Below are 16493 nucleotides of genomic sequence, written 5' to 3' on the forward strand. Positions count from 1 at the left end.
GTGTGTGTGTGTGTGTGAAGCCTCTGGGGCTCTTGAGTTTGTCTCCATTCTAACAATATTTTGCCTCCAGGACCCCTTCTTCCTCATTGCCATTCTTCCCAAGAACCCGCTGGCCTGTTTCTGTGCATGGTGGGAAGGGAAGAAGGAAAAGAAGTGGCCTGAAACAGTCTCCAAGCCCCACTGGGGATCTGGTTTTCCAGCTAAGAAATCATTTATATAAATAAAACCAGTGAATAGCCATGTCCACGGACAGTCTAACCAGTTGTGTCTTTGGGAAACAAAATGAACCTTTCATGGTTATCCTGGATGTTTCAGCTCAGGTCAGGTCCCAAAGCTTCCCAATCCCCTTGGGGTCAAGGTGTCTATCCCACAATGCCTTTGGCCCCCAGATCCTAGCCCCCCATTGTCGTGGGCTTCTCTGTGCCAAACCCTTTTGGGGACCCCAAGTGTCTGCCTCCAACCTCCCTTCACTTAAGGGACCTCGGCATCTAGTCAGCCCATCCCCTCCCCAGGACAGAAAGGAAAGGGGTCCGTGAGTCAGTTCTGCCGAGCCTCTGCTGTTACCAGCCACATCCCCTCCTACCCACATCCTGGCCAAAAGGCCATTGTTTGAAAGCTGCTCGTGCTTCCTTCGGGGAGCCTCCTTGCCTTTCAGGGAACAGGAGGGAGAGGCCTCTCCCCTCAACTCCTGACCTTCAGTACCTGGAGGGATGGGCCATACCTACCTGCCTTTTGCCTCACCCCGCCCCCACCAGCCCCAGACAGAGTGAAGTTTGGGGGAAGGAGCATAAAGATGATCTGAGTCATCAATCTGGTGTGAAAGCCCCCACCGCTTCCCCTTCCGGGGCCCAGGCTTGGATCCCCCAACCTCCTGCTGGCTTGGCCAGGTCTCAGTCCCCTCCTCGCCTCCTGAAACCCAAGCATTTGGTCTCCGATCCTCCGACTTCTCGGGTCCCAGCTCCCGGCCCCCCGACCTCCCAGGAATTCGGGCCGTCATCCCAAATCTTTATTGTCCGAAGTCCCTTTTCTTCTCTGACTTTGGCTGCCTGAGGCCCCGGGCCCCTGCCCCCTTGTGAGAATAAGGCGCCTCCGGTTCCTGAGGACCAGGTGAAGGATGCGGCTCTGCGGGGTGCTCGCCCTGCTCTCCGGGAGTCTTGCTCTGGCCCTGCTGCTGGTCGCCCTGAGCACTGATAACTGGATCGCTTCCGTAGGCCGTAATCACCAGGCTCACTCCGGCCTGTGGCATCCCGACGGGGAGTCTGTGAAAGGTAAGAGGGGCGGCAGCCTCTGGGCCTTGGGCCTGGCTGCCTGGGAACACGGGCTGAGATGCTCCAACCCCCGTTGCAGATTTCATCCTGGCCACCAGAGTCTTCACTATCCTGGCTGCACTGGGGGGTCTGCTGTCCATCTGCTGTCTGATCCTCCTCCTCACTCCATCCCTCTGCAACCCCAGCTTCAGCCACCTGGCCTCTCTGATTTTTTGCATCACAGCCTTTGCTGCAGGTGAGGTGGCAGGGGGGGGGAGAGGGAGAAGAGGGGGAGGGGAGAACTGGCAGGTTGGGATGGGAGGAAAGGGCCTCACAGCTCCCATCCACAGTCCTCTGCAGCACAGTGGGAATGGCGATTTACACTGGAGAGCGATGTAAAGAGTCGGGTTATTCCCAGATTCAGACGACCTTTGCCTGGTCCTTCTACATGGGATGGATTTCTGTCGTCTTCTTCCTTTTCACTGGTGAGTGGGAGACGTGAGATATGGGGAATGGGTGGAGGACCGGAGGCCTCCCATCCCAGGAAGAGGGGGAGACTGGGCAGAGCGGCCTCTGAAGGGAAGCCTCGGATCGGGAGGATGGGGGAAGGGTGCACGAGGCGGCATGGGGGGGCCGCTGGGGAGATCGGCATGGGGAACTTCCTCTGAAACCCGCCTCTCTGCCACAACAGGGGTCCTGAGCCTTGTGGTGCACTGGAGTGCTCCCCGGCCCAACTACGAGATAACTGCTTGAGAATCCAGTCCTAGATTCAATGAATAAACCCAAAGTTGCTCATTGGATTGATGTGTGTCTCATTACTCCCAACCCTAACCCTGACTGTACGCTCTGCCTGGATGCTTGGGTCTCGGAATCCGTCATGTCTCAATCTTTTCGCTCTTCAATCGTTTTCCCCCTCTCCCAGCCACATATCCTTTCCCACTCTCCTTGACTCCTTGTCTCCCCAGAACACTACTTTAGGATTCACAAGTACCTTCCCTCCCTCCTTTTTCTCTGCTCCATGTCCTGCTCTTTACTTCCAACCAGTTTCCCAATCTCCCTTTCTCCCTTTCTCCCAATACTCCATAGGTCTCGGGGTCTTCTCTTCCCAATCTCCCCTTGTCCCTCTCTCCCAATACTCCATAGGTCTCTGTCTTCTCCCCCATCGTCTTCCTGAATCCCCTCCTTTCTCTCCCCCCCCCCTTCCTTTCTCTGGGTCTTTCCCATCCTCCCATTCTGCTGCTCCTCCCCTCCCAATTTTTCCCCTACTCCTGCCCTTAGACTATCCTCTGTTGCCCTCCTCCTGCCTTTACTTTTGTCCTCCACGACCCCAGACGTCTCCTTAAGTCCCCCATCGATCACTGAGCCGAGAGGGCTCCCTCTCCTCATGGAAAATACCGTGTGTGTGTCTTTAATGAGGTATAGGGGAGGTTCTGGAATTCCTTCCTCATAGAGACCCCGGCCCCCTCCCCCACTCAGCCTCCATCTCCCCAGCCCGGGCGGGAGGTGCTGGAGCCGTGTGGGGCTTCCCTCAAATGAAGGGACTCGTCCTGAGGAGCAGGCTAGCGGAGCTAGGCGGGAGCCTCGCAGGTGGGGAGCTCCCCTCGGACGGCAGGCTGTGGGGGCTGGGCCAGGTGGGAGCCGGGCAGAGGGGGGCCCGGGATGTGGAGAGGATTCCCTTCCGAGGGAAGGGCTCCGAGGTGATCCGGGGAAGAAGGGAGCGGGGGACAAGGGCCCCTTTCCACGCCTGGAGTCCCAGTCCTGCCGCGCCCCCTTGCCTGCAGCGGCCCCTGGATGGGGGTGAAGCGAAGCCTGCAGAGCGCCGGCCTGTGCCTGGGCATCTTGGCCAACGTCCTGGTCGTGCTGGCCACCTCCACCGACTTCTGGAGCCGCTTCTCCGATGGCCACAACGGGCTGTGGAGACTCTGTCGAAGAAGGAACTGTACCAACTCCCCCTGCGAGAGTGAGGGCCACTCCGCCCCGCCCCTCCCCCAGGGGCCCAGAACTGGGGGTCCCCCGACCTGCCGGCCCAGGGCCCGGTTTCCTGAACCGTTACCACGCAGGCTGGTCTCCCACGTCCCTTCCAACAGCAAATAGTTGCTTCAGTTGCTCCACATCCTCACCACCAGGTCCCCGCCTGTTACGGCGGAGGCTGGGGACGGGCCCGGCTATCACGCGGCCTCCTTTCCTCCTCGTAGCCTCTTAGGCACAAAGCGGGACCGAGGGCCCCTCTGGGGTGGGGCGGGGCCCAGGAGGGGTTTCTGCGGCCACCTCCACTCTCTCCTCTTTCCCCCAGCCATGCTGGCGGCCACGGCGGCCTGTGTGGTGTTGGCCGCTGGCGCGGGCCTCTTGGCCTCCATGCTGGGCGTTCGAGTCCTGCTCGCATCCAGGACCGGGAACCTTATCCCCCCGCGGGGTCGGAACGCCTGCCTGGTGTTCTTCCTGAGCGGTGAGAGGCTCCCAGCCGACAGGGGGCGGGGCCGGGCCCAGAGGGCTGGGGAGGCCTAGGGAGGGGGGCTCAGGCCGGGGAGGCTAACTCCAGCCTCCCTTTTGAGAAGGCGCGAAGGGAAAGGGAGGCTCAGGTTAGATGAAGGCCCACCCGGGCTGACAAAGCCGGAGGCCGGCCGGGCCAGGAGCGCATCCTCAGAATGATGGATTAGGAGAGAACGGAGCTCGCTCTGCTAAAATGGGAGGCCGCGGGAGAGGGACCGACCCAGCCCGGGCCTAGGGAGGGGGCGGAGCCAGACCAAGAACATAAGAGAGGGGGCGGAGCCAGACCAAGCAAAGTAGGGGGGCCAGGGGACGGGCGGGGGCCGCAGCCGTCTGGAGCAGTCGCGGGGTGCCTCGGCCCCCCAGCTCCGCTCACGCAAGGGTCGGGGTGGGGGCAGCGCTGCTGCTGCTGGCAGGCATGGTGGGCTACACTGCGCGGGACGCGTGGAAGGCGGACAGCTTCTTCTCCTGGTCCTACTTCACCGCCTGGCTGGCCCTGCCCTTCTCCATCCTCGCAGGTAGCGAGGTCCAGGTGGAGACACGCCCTTCCACCCGCCTCAGGGACGCCCACTTTCCTCTCTTAGATTCACCAAGGCCCCTCCTCTCCCCTCCCCTCCCCCCCACTTCGGCTGCCAGGGACTCCCAGTCCTACTCTCCAGTCACTTAGATCGCTCCTCCAAAGACACGCAGTGCTAGAACTCCGACCCTGCATGGGATTCCCCAGGATCCCTCCCTCCGAGTCACCCTCCCCAGCTGCCCACCTAGACCCGAGATCCTCAGCCCTCCCAGCCCCCTCCCCGGGACCCCCACCCTCAGGACCCTCCGTCGCCTTCCCACTGAGTGACCTATCCCCCTCCCCTAGGCTTCTGCTTCCTCTTCGCGGACATGATCCTGCAGAGCACAGACGCCATCAGCGGTTTCCCTGTGTGCTTGTGAGCTGCTGGGAGGACCTAGACTAATAAAGGCGCTTCCCTCCCCTTGTCTTGCTGGATTTCCCTCCTCCAGGAAGCCTTCCCGGATAACCCCTGATGGGGGAGGGGGGAAAGGGATGGAGTGACTTAAATTGTGGAAGGGGAGGGGGAAAGGGAAAACACTGAGCCCCCCTCCTCTCCATGTGGCCCCGCCTTCCCCCCTCCGAGGTCCCACCCCTGCTCGCCCTTTCTCCCAGTTCCACGCTCCTCTCTTCCGGACTCGCTCCCGCACATGCGCAACGAATGCGGAGTCTGGAGAAAAGACGAGAGGGGTTCCAGGAGGCCCACTCTACCAACTGTGTGCCCTTTGCCCGCTTTGGCGTCCAAACCTCGCCTTCTGCACACACCTCCTCCCTTCATTGGTCCGTGGTCGCGCGGCCTTCCCCAAGCTTCCAAGATATTCGATTGCTGATTGGATAATGGGCTGAGAGAGGGCATAACGAGATCATGATGCAGTTTCTGATTGGCGAAGGGTGGCGGGGCGGTGTAGGAAGGAGTGTTGGGTAAGAGGCAGAGCAGTTTTGGAGGCGGGAGAGGAGAGGCGGATGAATTAGTGGTTACTGATTGGTGAAGGCCGCAATCAAGGGGCGGAGCCTAGGGACAGCCTCAGTCTCTGGTTGGTGAACAGCTGTAAGGGCGGAGCGCTCGAGAACCTGAGCTCGTACTGGCCAAGGGGTCACAGAGTTAGGCCCGACGGCGACAGAAACGTCAACATGGCGGAGTTGCGCGCGCTGGTGGGAATCAAGAGGGTCATAGACTATGCGGTGAAGGTGAGCGCGACCTCTGACCTCGCTGCCGCATCTCCCTTCCTCCCCTCCCCTCCACCGCGCCTGCCTGACCCAGGAGCGTGAACGCGCGGGGTGACCTCACGGCCAAGCGAGGGCAAAGGTCGAGGGGCTGACTTTTAACTTCCATGTCTCCCCACCCTGCTCACTCTCCAAATCTGTCCCCCGATTTCGGATTAGAGTGAGAGGAGGGGGCCCTGTTCCCTGCCGCTGGCTGGAACAGAGGCTCTGCGTGGGTGAGCCACGAGTCCGAGAATCCCCGCCCCTCCCCCACAGTGGCGCGGGGAGGGGCGGGGTTCCAAAGGGGTGTGCTTAGAGGTCCCTTGGTCCGATCCCGGCCCGGGAGGAAACTGAGGCCTAGAGAAGGCACTTGCCGGGAAAGGGATCTCCCTGGGAGGGACTCCCTGCAGAGGACATTCTGGGGTGCTGGGGAGGGGGCTCACTCCCTGCAGAGGACATTATGGGGGAGGAGGCTCACTCCCCGCAGAGAACATTCTGGGGTTCTGGGGAGGGGGCTCACTCCCCGCAGAGGACATTCTGGGGTATGGGGGAGGGGGCTCACTCCCTGCAGAGAACATTCTGGGGTGCTGGGGAGGGGGCTCACACTCCCCGCAGAGAACATTCTGGGGTTCTGGGGAGGGGGCTCACTCCCTGCAGAGAACATTCTGGGGTATGGGGGAGGGGGCTCACTCCCCGCAGAGAACATTCTGGGGTGCTGGGGAGGGGGCTCACACTCCCCGCAGAGAACATTCTGGGGTATGGGGGAGGGGGCTCACACTCCCCGCAGAGGACATTCTGGGGTATGGGGGAGGGGGCTCGCTCCCTGCAGAGAACATTCTGGGGTGCTGGGGAGGGGGCTCACACTCCCCGCAGAGAACATTCTGGGGTATGGGGGAGAGAAGGTCACCCCGGGAGGGACTCCCCGCTGAAGAGGAGACAGACAAGGGGTGGTGAGGGAGGCTTCCTGGAGAAGTGGCCCCCAAAGTGGGGGTCAGAAGCAGGTAGCTGGGGCTGCCGACCTCCTGACCCTGCCACCCCCAGATCCGCGTGAAGCCGGACAAGAGCGGTGTGGTGACAGATGGGGTGAAGCACTCCATGAACCCCTTCTGCGAGATCGCGGTGGAGGAGGCCGTGCGCCTGAAGGAGAAGAAGCTGCTGCAGGAGGTGATTGCCGTCAGCTGTGGCCCCAAGCAGTGCCAGGTGAGCATCTGGGGCCCGGGAGGCGGAGCCGGGAGGGCGGCTGGCAGTGACCCCGGCCCTCTCTCGCCCCCAGGAGACCCTGCGCACAGCTCTGGCCATGGGTGCCGACCGCGGCATCCACGTGGAGGTGTCCGAAGGCGAGGCGGAGAAGCTGGGACCCCTCCAGGTCTCCCGAGTGCTGGCTGCCCTGGCCCAGAAAGAGAAAGTGGGGCTCGTGCTTCTGGGGAAACAGGTGGGAGAGCCGGCGGCCTTTGCCTTTCCCCGCCGCTTCTGCCCCTCAGCTTTGCCCCACTTCCTTCCCTCCCTCCCCGCCCGGCCCCCTTTCCGAGGGCTCCATTAGGGATCTTCAGGCAGCCTCGGGTGTGAGGGACGGCCTGTCCTGGGCCGCACCGCAGTGGGAGCCACCCCGGGCAGGAGCAGTGGGTCTGGGCCCAGCTCTTCCCTCCTTGGGCCTCCGTTTCCCTGTCTGTGACAGGAAGCTGACTTCCGAAGCCCCTTCCCGCCCTTAGCTTCCATGCTCTCCAGTTACCTTTTCCCTGGCAATTCCCTACATCTCCCCTCCTCCTAGGCCATCGATGATGATTGTAATCAGACCGGACAGATGACGGCCGCCATGCTGGACTGGCCTCAGGTGAGCAGATGTGGGAGAGGGCGGCCCTGAACGTCCCTTACATCTGTGTGCTGCTCCCCCACTCCAGCCCTGAGGCCTCCTCGGAGCTCTCTGCTCCCTTTTCTGTCTCAGGCAGCTTCTGGATCCATGGAACTTTCTTCCCTCCCTCTACTCCCTCCAGACAGTCTGTATCCCCCCCCAAGCTCCCTCCAGACAGTCTGTATCCCCCCCAAGCTCCCTCCAGACAGCCTGTATCCCCCCCAGGCTCCCTCCAGACAGCCTGTATCCCCCCCAGGCTCCTTCCAGACAGCTTGTATCCCCCCCAAGCTCCCTCCAGACAGTCTGTATCCCCCCAGGCTCCCTCCAGACAGCCTGTATCCCCCCAGGCTCCCTCCAGACAGCCTGTATCCCCCCAGGCTCCCTCCAGACAGTCTGTATCCCCCCCAAGCTCCTTCCAGACAGCCTGTAACCCCCCCCCCCCAAGCTCCCTCCAGACAGCCTGTATCCCCCCAGGCTCCTTCCAGACAGCCTGTATCCCCCCAGGCTCCTTCCAGACAGCCTGTATCCCCCCCAAGCTCCTTCCAGACAGCCTGTATCCCCCCCCCCCCCAAGCTCCCTCCAGACAGCCTGTATCCCCCCAGGCTCCTTCCAGACAGTCTGTATCCCCCCCAAGCTCCCTCCAGACAGTCTGTATCCCCCCCAAGCTCCCTCCAGACAGCCTGTATCCCCCCAGGCTCCTTCCAGACAGTCTGTATCCCCCCCCCCCAAGCTCCCTCCAGACAGCCTGTATCCCCCCAGGCTCCTTCCAGACAGCCTGTATTCCCCCCAAGCTCCCTCCAGCCTGTAGATTGCTTCCTCCTTCCTCCCCCCTCCCCCCAGGGCTCTTGTAACTCATGTGTTGCCTTCTCTCCAGGGCACATTTGCCTCAAAGCTTACAGTAGAGGGGGACAAGTTGACAGTAGAGCGAGAGGTCGATGGCGGCCTTGAGACAGTGCGCCTCAAGCTGCCGGCCGTGGTGACGGCTGACCTGCGGCTGAACGAGCCCCGATACGCCACCCTGCCCAACATTATGGTAAGCGGGGCCCGGAGACTCCCAGATACTGGGGCCGGGCCAGCCCCAGCCCCCGCCCTTCTGGGTCCCTGCAGATCTGCTTGCAAACACCCACCCACACACACCCAGAGACACGTTCACACACAGACTCACCCACACACACATAGACACACACACACACACACACACACACACAGATACACAGTCACACCTTCCCCTTTCTCCCTCCCCCCTCCCAGCCTCCTCCTGAGACAGTCCTGAGGGCTGGGGAGGTCATCCTCACCCCCGGGCTGTGATCATCCAGCTTCCTCCAGCCTCCCAGGGGATAGCGCTTATGGTTGGACCACGTCCTGAGCTCCAGGAATCCTGGAGAATCCCCCTCTTTTTGGCCACCCCTCTGCTGCCCTTCCCTGCTTTTAGCAGTAACTCATATTTTTAGGCTTAATGAGAGCTCTAACGGTTACAAAACACTTGTTGGTGTCTCAGAGCAGCTCTCTGGGGTAGGTATTGTTTGGGTTCCCATTTTACAGATGAGCAAATTGAGTCCCAGAGGCTAGGGGCCAATCACTAAGAAGTCTGGAGTACGGTTTGAATCTGGGTTCTGGACTTTCCCCGTCCACCAAGCCATCTGCTTAAAGTCACCTCTCCTTCCCTGTTCTCCTCCCCTCCCCTTTCCTGCCCCCCCCCCCCCCCCCCCTACTGTGAGTTGGGTCCATCTCAGCCAGAGGCCGGATTGACCTTTGCACTCTTGAGGAGGAGTGTGATGTTGAAAAATGGCTGGCTGGGGGCCCTGGCGACGGCATCAGGAAGTGGCCCCGGAGCTCTGGTCGGGGCCCCCCAAGCCGTTGGGCCGTTCCTCTCATCCACGGGAGGGCCTTGAAGTGGGGATCACTGGTCCCCCATTGGCCAAGGCACTTTCAGGAGCCCCGTATTGATTGCTCCTGATGTACCAGTGCTTGCTCTCTTCTCCCCCTCCCCCTCCTCCTCCCCTGCCAGTTGGAAAGGGCCCCTGAGAGCTGGGAGCCACGTGGGGGAAGGGCTTTTGCCCCCCTTGCCCCTTCCGGAATGGCGAGGCCTCGACTTTGCCTCTCCCTCTCCCTCCAGAAAGCCAAAAAGAAGAAGATTGAAATGATGAAGCCGGCGGACCTGGGGGTGGACACCTCCTCCCGGGTTTCTGTGCTCAGCGTGGAGGACCCGCCCCAGCGCACCGCAGGGCTCAAGGTGGAGAGCGTCGAGGACCTCGTGGCCAAACTGAAAGAGGCAGGGCACGTCTGACCCCCTTCCCCCAATAAATTTGTTGCACCCTCCCCCTTTCCCTCCTCTGCCTCGTTGTTGAGCTGTCTGCTCGGTGAACTTCGGAATCCCCCGGAACGCCACCGGAGCCCATCCTTTCCACCATCTTGGTGCTGCTTCCCTGGGGTCCGAGGGGTGCGCACTCCCCAAGGACCTTGGGGCCGAGCTCTAGGGCTTGTTCAGGAGCCGGGGAATGCCCAAAGTCAAGGCGGCTTCCCCTTCCAAGCCCGTACCCCGCTTTGGTCAGGCTTATTCCTTGTTGCCGATGCCTTCAAGCTTAATGCTCGCTAGCTCAGATGGGAGAGAAGTGTGGAGGGGAGGGTGGCAGCCACAGTCCCGTCACAGGTCTATTCATAAATCCATGGGCTGCGTCCCCTGTCTCCTTGAGGGCTCCCCACCCAGGAAGCCGCTTGTCTCGTCAGACCCGTCTTGGCTCTGGGAGGGTTGGGAAGCCGGACCTATCTCTGGCTTTTTGCCTTTGACAATATGGCCACCCAGGGCCCTGAGGCTCTCCAGCAGCTGCTGCTACTATTTCTGGGTGAGCAACCCCCTCCCCCCCAATACCTACATCCTTAGCCCCATGTTAAATGGGAAAGCCTTTAGCTAGACCCCTGTGGGTGACCCTTTTTGGTTCTTCTCTGTGGGAGACTAGAGGTATCCTCATGACCTCAGAGCTGAGGGTGTTGTCTCAAGGACTTTCGTCAGTAAGAGACATCCCGGCATGGGACCTAGGCGGCATCTCGGACTTTGGCCACTCTTCTCCAGGAGGGCCCCTAACAGTGTTTAGCTTTCTTCCCCATCCGTTGGGAAGGGGGTGAGGGAAGCAGGAAGGGGAGACTCCCCCTGGTGCGTTTTTCTCTTGCCTTTGAAAGCCCTTTCTCTCTTTCTCTGAGCTCCCTTCTCTACAGACTTAACAATTGGGGGGAACATCTTCTCTCAAAGTCTCCTTGGACCCTTGACTGTCGGAGTGTTTCCCAACCCCCTGGGATCTGTCCATCTGAGGAGCTTCTTTCCGTGGGATAGAATCCGTAGCTCAGCAGGGCTCCCACTTACTCCCCTCACCCAGCTTTCCCACTGTCCTCTCTCTCCCAAATAAAATCCAGTTTCAGGCGCCGGAACGTCACCTCCTGCAGCTCTTGGCAGAATGTCACCTTCCGTGCCCCCTCTTGGTCAAGGACCGCCCATCTCCCGCCTTAGCGCAGCCCCCCGCATGAGCGTCTCCTCTCCCAGCGACTTTCGTGGGAGTGAAAAAGTCGTTTCGAATGAAATAGCCGCGCCCCCCGCGGGGAGCACCCCCTCTCCTGGCGCTCCCACAGTTCAGTACTTGAGAGTCCCTCCCGGATGGTCCGGCCCGCGGCTTGCTGGGGATCCCTTGTCGGTGCTCGTGGGTTCTCCCATCTCCTTACGATTACTCCCGGCTCCTGCCCTGGGCCCACCCAGTCCGCTCGTAATTTGGCGTCGGGGACCCACGGTGCTGGCGGCTGGGACTCTGGGGAGCGAAGCCGCCCCGCCCAGCCTAGCCCCAGGCTACCGGGCCCGGCTCAGCTTTGACCAGGTCTCGGGGACTCTGGATCTGGAGTCGGCAGAACTGGCTGACAGCGGGCGCTACACTGCCGAGGTGATTCACGCGGGGCGCGAACGGGAGCTCCAGGAGGTCACAGTCCACGTCTATGGTGAGGAGGCCGAGGGGGCGTCGGGACCGCGCAACAGCGGGGGCCGGGGGTTCTGGGCCGCGGGCTGGGATGGTACGGGGGTTAAGGGGTTAAAGGGAGCTGACCTCGGTCCCTTCCCAGCTCGGGCGAGTCTCAGCTCATTTATTTGGACTAGACGGCGTCAAAGGCTACCCCGGTGAATAACAGGCGGCTTTCCGGATTATAAAGCTCTCTTCCCCGCATGATTTCGTTTGCTTCTCGCACAGCCCTGGGAGGGTGGGTGCTCCGAGCCGGACTTTCCAGCTGGGGCTGGCATTTGTGCAGACTCGCTCGGGCAGGAGCTCCGATTTTCCTCTTCTCAACAATAACACTGCGGTTCTGTGGCAGGCGCGGGCTAGGGTTAGCCCCTAGGTGCGATCCCCTGGAGCAGGGGAAGGCGACTCCAGGGAGTGGGGATAGTGCGCGATCAGCTCCTGCCAAATCTCTCCCGCAGAGCCCGTGCCACAGTTAGCGGTGGCCCCCGCGGACCCAGTGACGGAGGAGGGGGCGTCGGAGCTGCGGCTGCGCTGTGTGGGGGCCGGGCCGGGCCAGGGCCGACTCAGCTGGAGTCGGGGAGGGCGGCCCCTGGAAGCGGGAAGCGGAGACGGTGAGGATCCCGCTCGCCTGAGGATCGAGGGAGCCGACCTGGTCATCGCACGTCTAAAGCGGACAGATCAGGCCAACTACACGTGCCGCATTCAGAGCCCCTTCGGGGCCAGCGAAGCCACGGCGGCTGTCACCGTCCTGTGTAAGCCTGGAGCACATCTGGGGGAGCGGGATCCTCAAAGCATGGAAGGCAGAGGGGAGGGCAGGGGCAGGGCAAAGATCCCCAGGGGCAGCTGGGAGGAAGAAAGTCCGGACCCCGAGTCTGGGGCAGGGGGGATCTAGGGGAGAACGCTTGAGCAGACCTGGGGAGGGGAGGTGGGCTCCGGTTAGGGAAGTGAGACGCCTGGGTCGGGGAGAAAGGCTCCATAGTCCCAAAATGACTGGGTTCCGGGGGAGGACGCTGATGCTTCTCCGCCCGCCCGCAGACGGCCCGGATCCCCCGGTGATCACCGTCTCCTCCGACCGCGACGCCAGCCCGGCCCGCTATGTCTCGGTGGGCAGCAACGTGACCCTGCGCTGCGATGTCGCTTCCAGGCCCCCCGCCGAGCTGTCCTGGAGCCTGGCAGACCCACGAGAGGCCGCCGTGCCCGCGGGGCCGCGCCTCCTCCTGCCCGGCGTGGGGCCGGCCCACGCAGGAGCCTATGCCTGCCTCGCGGCCAATCCACGCACAGGACTCCGGCGCCGCGGGTTGCTCAACCTCACCGTGGCCGGTGCGGGCCGGGGTCCCAGGGGAGGCCGGGAGGGGGAGCGGGATTTTCAGTTAGAGGAGACCGGGAAAGGGTAAAAGCCGGGAGGTCTGGAGAGCTGGAAGACGGGAGGGGCGGGGCAAAGAGGAAACGGGGCAGAGCCCCGACGGGGGACGCTGCTGAGAGCGCAGGCAGTAGGGGAGAAGCGGGCACACGGGGCGGGACTCCCTGACCACGCCCCTCCCACAGCCCCGCCTCCCGGCTCCCCGCGCTGCTCCCTGCAAGGCTCCCCGGCCGACCGGACCCTGCTCTTGGCCTGCACGTGGCCAGGAGGCGTCCCCGGAGCCTCGGTGCAGTGGAGCGGGCTGCCTCCGGACGTCCGCGCGAGCCCCGAGCTCTCCTCGACGCTCGTCTCGCTTCCAGTGCGGCCGCAGCTCAGCGGAGTCACCTTCACGTGCCTCGGGCGTCACCTCGCGGCCGCGAGGAGCTGTAGCATCACCCTTAGTGAGCGGGGGCGGGACTTCTGCGGCTGGGAACCCGGGAGGGGCGGGACTTCCGCCTTTGGGAGTCAAGGGCAAGAGTTCACCTCCCCAGAGGGGCGCCGGGCTCTCCCAGGCAGAGCCAAATAGTATCTCTCCCCAGGGAAAGTTAAAAAAAATATGTCCCCTCTTACTTCTTAGAAACTTCCCCGCTTACCCACGGTGGGGGTGGGACTTCCTCTTATGGCTGAGAGAGGCACTGAGTTCGAGGGTAGAACCATTCTTTCCCGGGGAGCAAGGAGTTAAATCCCCCCCCATAAGTTTAGAATTGAGGAGCACTTTTTACCGGAGGCAGCGGGGCACGCGCTGTTTTAATTTCTCCGCCAGGGAAGGCGGGACTTCCTCTCTCTCCGGGACGGGACGGCCGTTGGGTAGAGCCGCGGGCCCCCCCCCTCCAAAATCCCAGTTTGCTTCCGGCTCCCCCGCGTAAAGTTGGGATGACAGGATAAAAGCACTTGTCCCCCCGGGCTGATCGGACGAGCGCCTGTTTGGGGGAGTGCTGCCCGGTAGCGTGGGGGAGAGCCGTTTTCCTGACTCCACCTTTCCCCCCAGAGGCTCCCCAGGAAGTGCTGCTGAGGCTGGAGACGGGGGAGTCCAGGTCTGAGGAGGCCGTGGTGGCCCTGGAGGCCACAGGCTGCCCCCCGCCAGCCAGGGTGGCCTGGGCGCGAGAGGGCCGCCCGCTGGCTCCCGGGGGCGGGGGCCGCCTGAAGCTGAGTCCTGATGGCCAGAGGCTTCTCTTTGGCAACTTCAGCTTGGAGCACGACGTGGGGAACTACTCTGTGCTGTGCAGCGGGCCCCTGGGGGCCGGCGGGGACCGGATCACCCTCATCGGTCAGTTCCCGAAGATCCCAGACTCCCCAGTTACAGCCCTTCCCATTCGGGGACCCTGGTCACGGCCCTGCCCTTTCGGGAATACGGTGTCCTGCCCCTGGAGACCTGAGGGCTGCTCTCTCCCCTGTCCCAGGGCCTTCCATCTCCTCCTGGCGGCTGCAGCCTGCCGACGGGGCGGCCGTCCTGACGTGGGACGTGGAACGCGGCTGCGTGGTCAGTGGCTTTGAGGTTCAGGCGCGGACCGAGAAACCAGAACCGGGCGCCACGGGCCTGACCGGAGGGGCCTGGACGTCCTTGCTGCTCCTGGGGCCCGGGGAGCGCTCTGCTGTGGTGCTCCTGCCCTCGCAGCCCCCGGGGCCCTGGAAACTTCGAGTCCTGCCCACCCTGGGGGGCCAGCCTGGGACCCCTTCGTCCAGCCGGAGCTACCGAGCCGGTGAGATGGGGGCTGCATGCCCCTGCCCGAGGGGTGGTCTGCAATACCTGCCCCTCCCCCCACCCCTGCTCAGTCCTGTCTCCTCTTAACCAGGTCCCGTCCTGGGCCCCGGGGCCATTGCCGGCATCGTGCTGGGCTCCTTGCTGGGCTTGTCTCTCCTTGCAGCCCTGCTGGTCCTGCTTGGATGCTGCGCCTGTCGGTTATGGGGTGAGCTGTCAGACTGAGAAGGAAAGAGCTCATGGCGAGAGTCTGCGCACAGTGAGAAAGAGCAGCTTAGTGAGGAGGGAGCAGAGCGGAGTCAGTGGGGGCTGACCCAAGCGTGGCCGGGGCAGAAGCAAGGTTCAGTTCTGGTCGATGAGAAGGGAAAAGCACGGGGAAGGAGCGGGACCGGGCGCTGCAGGTGCATGGATCCTGCCTTTGGCAGGCAGAACAAAGAAGAGTCTGGGAGCTAAAAGGGGTCTGGAATTCCGGCAGAGGGACAGGGAACGCAGGTCTCGTGGCCGGGAAACAGAAGCGGTATGGGAAGGACACCTTGAAGAAAGCTCATTCTTCCCTTGGCCAAGATAAGGCCACACGGACCCATGGGCAGAGAGGGGAAGGGGTGGAAGGTCTGGCCGGCCCGGCAAACACTTTCTCCTTTCGCCATTGCTGTGTAGGAAGCAGAAAGAAGAAGCCGCTGATCTCCCCCCCAGCGTCCTCCACCCCCGAGAAGACATGGAGTGTAACCTCGGTGGGGGCCCCACAACCTTCCCCCCAAGCTTTCGCCACAGAACCCAGTCCATCCCGGGCTTGTCCGGTGAGTAGACGTTCGGTGAGAAGCGATGGATTGTTCAGAAGGGGCAGGGAGAGCAATCCCCATCCCCCCCATCAAAGTATGTTAAGGTGGGAAGTGTCTGGTATAAAGAAAAGGCGGGGGAGGGGGGTGTCATGTTGTCATTGAGGGGGCTTGGATTCGAATGGCAGCTCGACCCCTCTGTTGCCTGGGAGATCTTGGTCCAGCATCCCGGGCTTCAAGGGTTGAACTAATGAGTCCATGTGGTTCTAAGGCTCCCTTAAAATCCACAGCAGTATTAGGGGGAACTTCCTGTTTCTTCCCAGGTAGGAAAGAACTTCCTTTTCCAATCAGAGGAAGGGACGGGGCTGTTTTATTATTTTTTCACAAGATGAGGCAAGTCCTACTTTAACAGGATAGGGGAAGGACTTTTTCCTTGTGGGTGGCTGTGGGCCTTCCAGTTTCCCCCTTTTTTACACCCAGGCAGTGAGAATTCCTATTCGGCTTCCCCTCCGTGGGGCTGCCACCACCAGGGCCCACTTCAGGCCTTCTTTCCTTCCAGGTGGTGGTCCCCAGCCAGGCCACTTCCGCCAGCCCCAAGGGAGTCCCCCGAACGGTGCGGTCGGCCACGCAGGTGTGAACCAGAGCGGCCCGTGGGGGCCTGAGAACACGAAGCTGCCCGGGGCTCACCCCGGCCGAACATGAAGGACCGTGGCCTTGCACCACTGAGCTCGGCTCGCTGATTTGCACAATGGAAGCCCGGGGTCTCAAGTCTCATGATTCCACCCAGTCCCCCAAGAGGGAGACTTTCCCACCTTTCCCACCTGGAGAATGGAGCTAAGAAATCGGCCAGGGAAGACTTCCTCTCGGGCAGTGCACGTTCTCATGCAAGCGCAGGACTGATTGCTCATGGGGGATGGGGGGGACTTTCTGATCCGGCGTGGTGGAGGGCAGGACTTCCCATACAGCTGCTTGTGGGTTGGTGGCTGTTTGTGTGTGAGGGAACCGTTGTGGACAGCAGCGAGGAATAAAACAGCTGTGTGGACCTCTGGGTACGTGGGGAGAAGCTGGGGATAAGGATATAGGGATTCCCTCCAAGAGCAAGGGTGGGAGGCCAGAAGCCAAGGTCTCTGGGAAAGAGTGACCTGGAACAGGGATGCCTCAGGCGGGGTTTTGGAAAAAGGTGTTTATTGGTGTGGCGGTTTCAACACTCCCCATGGTTTGGGACACACTGGGTCCCAGGGTCCTTCTTCCCCACCCACACCCGAGTTCCCCTCCCCTCCCCACCCTC

At 62.1% G+C, this 16493-nt stretch overlaps 4 protein-coding genes across 6 annotated transcripts; all 4 read left to right on the forward strand.

Annotated features, from left to right (window-relative positions):
* Positions 1–10: 10 nt before the first annotated feature.
* On the forward strand, positions 11–2047 carry NKG7 (natural killer cell granule protein 7). The gene is made up of 4 exons (XM_051989592.1): positions 11–1268; positions 1348–1503; positions 1598–1732; positions 1939–2047. The coding sequence occupies exons 1-4, from the start codon at positions 1115–1117 to the stop codon at positions 1998–2000; spliced, it is 507 nt and encodes a 168-aa protein (XP_051845552.1). The 5' UTR covers positions 11–1114; the 3' UTR covers positions 2001–2047.
* Positions 2048–2521: 474 nt separating this feature from the next.
* On the forward strand, positions 2522–4716 carry CLDND2 (claudin domain containing 2). Of its 2 annotated transcripts, none has more exons than XM_051989591.1 (5): positions 2522–2834; positions 3029–3207; positions 3541–3693; positions 4133–4266; positions 4597–4716. In XM_051989591.1, exons 2-5 carry the CDS (start codon positions 3039–3041, stop codon positions 4621–4623), a joined length of 483 nt encoding a protein of 160 aa, XP_051845551.1. In that variant the 5' UTR covers positions 2522–2834; positions 3029–3038; the 3' UTR covers positions 4624–4716. The 2 variants fall into 2 exon arrangements, with proteins under 2 accessions (XP_051845551.1, XP_051845550.1); XM_051989590.1 differs by having other exon boundaries at positions 2532–2834; positions 4133–4252.
* A 644-nt stretch (positions 4717–5360) lies between these two features.
* Positions 5361–9658, forward strand: ETFB (electron transfer flavoprotein subunit beta). Its single transcript, XM_051989589.1, has 6 exons — positions 5361–5475; positions 6532–6690; positions 6764–6922; positions 7259–7321; positions 8214–8372; positions 9456–9658. The coding sequence occupies exons 1-6, from the start codon at positions 5419–5421 to the stop codon at positions 9624–9626; spliced, it is 768 nt and encodes a 255-aa protein (XP_051845549.1). The 5' UTR covers positions 5361–5418; the 3' UTR covers positions 9627–9658.
* Positions 9659–9748: 90 nt separating this feature from the next.
* VSIG10L (V-set and immunoglobulin domain containing 10 like) lies at positions 9749–16249 on the forward strand. Of its 2 annotated transcripts, XM_051989583.1 has the most exons (9): positions 9749–11317; positions 11790–12083; positions 12367–12651; positions 12877–13131; positions 13719–13997; positions 14131–14430; positions 14524–14637; positions 15087–15226; positions 15765–16249. In XM_051989583.1, the coding sequence occupies exons 1-9, from the start codon at positions 10789–10791 to the stop codon at positions 15840–15842; spliced, it is 2274 nt and encodes a 757-aa protein (XP_051845543.1). In that variant the 5' UTR covers positions 9749–10788; the 3' UTR covers positions 15843–16249. The 2 variants fall into 2 exon arrangements, with proteins under 2 accessions (XP_051845543.1, XP_051845544.1); XM_051989584.1 differs by lacking the exon at positions 14524–14637.
* Positions 16250–16493: the final 244 nt, after the last annotated feature.

This window comes from Antechinus flavipes, chromosome 3 (genome assembly GCF_016432865.1).
Source record: "Antechinus flavipes isolate AdamAnt ecotype Samford, QLD, Australia chromosome 3, AdamAnt_v2, whole genome shotgun sequence".
Taxonomy (NCBI): domain Eukaryota; kingdom Metazoa; phylum Chordata; class Mammalia; order Dasyuromorphia; family Dasyuridae; genus Antechinus; species Antechinus flavipes.

Excerpts from the sequence above, each read along its gene's own strand:
- ETFB (XM_051989589.1), top strand. The coding sequence starts at position 5,419 with ATGGCGGAGTTGCGCGCGCTGGTGGGAATCAAGAGGGTCATAGACTAT. Across the intron at positions 6,691-6,763 it reads GTGGCCCCAAGCAGTGCCAG|GAGACCCTGCGCACAGCTCT; the intron begins GTGAGCATCTGG and ends TCTCGCCCCCAG. Across the intron at positions 6,923-7,258 it reads TCGTGCTTCTGGGGAAACAG|GCCATCGATGATGATTGTAA; the intron begins GTGGGAGAGCCG and ends CCCTCCTCCTAG.
- CLDND2 (XM_051989590.1), top strand. The coding sequence starts at position 3,039 with ATGGGGGTGAAGCGAAGCCTGCAGAGCGCCGGCCTGTGCCTGGGCATC. Across the intron at positions 3,208-3,540 it reads TACCAACTCCCCCTGCGAGA|CCATGCTGGCGGCCACGGCG; the intron begins GTGAGGGCCACT and ends TCTTTCCCCCAG. Across the intron at positions 4,253-4,596 it reads GCCCTTCTCCATCCTCGCAG|GCTTCTGCTTCCTCTTCGCG; the intron begins GTAGCGAGGTCC and ends CCCCTCCCCTAG.
- VSIG10L (XM_051989583.1), top strand. The coding sequence starts at position 10,789 with ATGTCACCTTCCGTGCCCCCTCTTGGTCAAGGACCGCCCATCTCCCGC. Across the intron at positions 12,652-12,876 it reads GCTCAACCTCACCGTGGCCG|CCCCGCCTCCCGGCTCCCCG; the intron begins GTGCGGGCCGGG and ends CCCCTCCCACAG. Across the intron at positions 13,998-14,130 it reads GGACCGGATCACCCTCATCG|GGCCTTCCATCTCCTCCTGG; the intron begins GTCAGTTCCCGA and ends CCCCTGTCCCAG.
- NKG7 (XM_051989592.1), top strand. The coding sequence starts at position 1,115 with ATGCGGCTCTGCGGGGTGCTCGCCCTGCTCTCCGGGAGTCTTGCTCTG. Across the intron at positions 1,269-1,347 it reads CGACGGGGAGTCTGTGAAAG|ATTTCATCCTGGCCACCAGA; the intron begins GTAAGAGGGGCG and ends CCCCCGTTGCAG. Across the intron at positions 1,504-1,597 it reads CATCACAGCCTTTGCTGCAG|TCCTCTGCAGCACAGTGGGA; the intron begins GTGAGGTGGCAG and ends TCCCATCCACAG.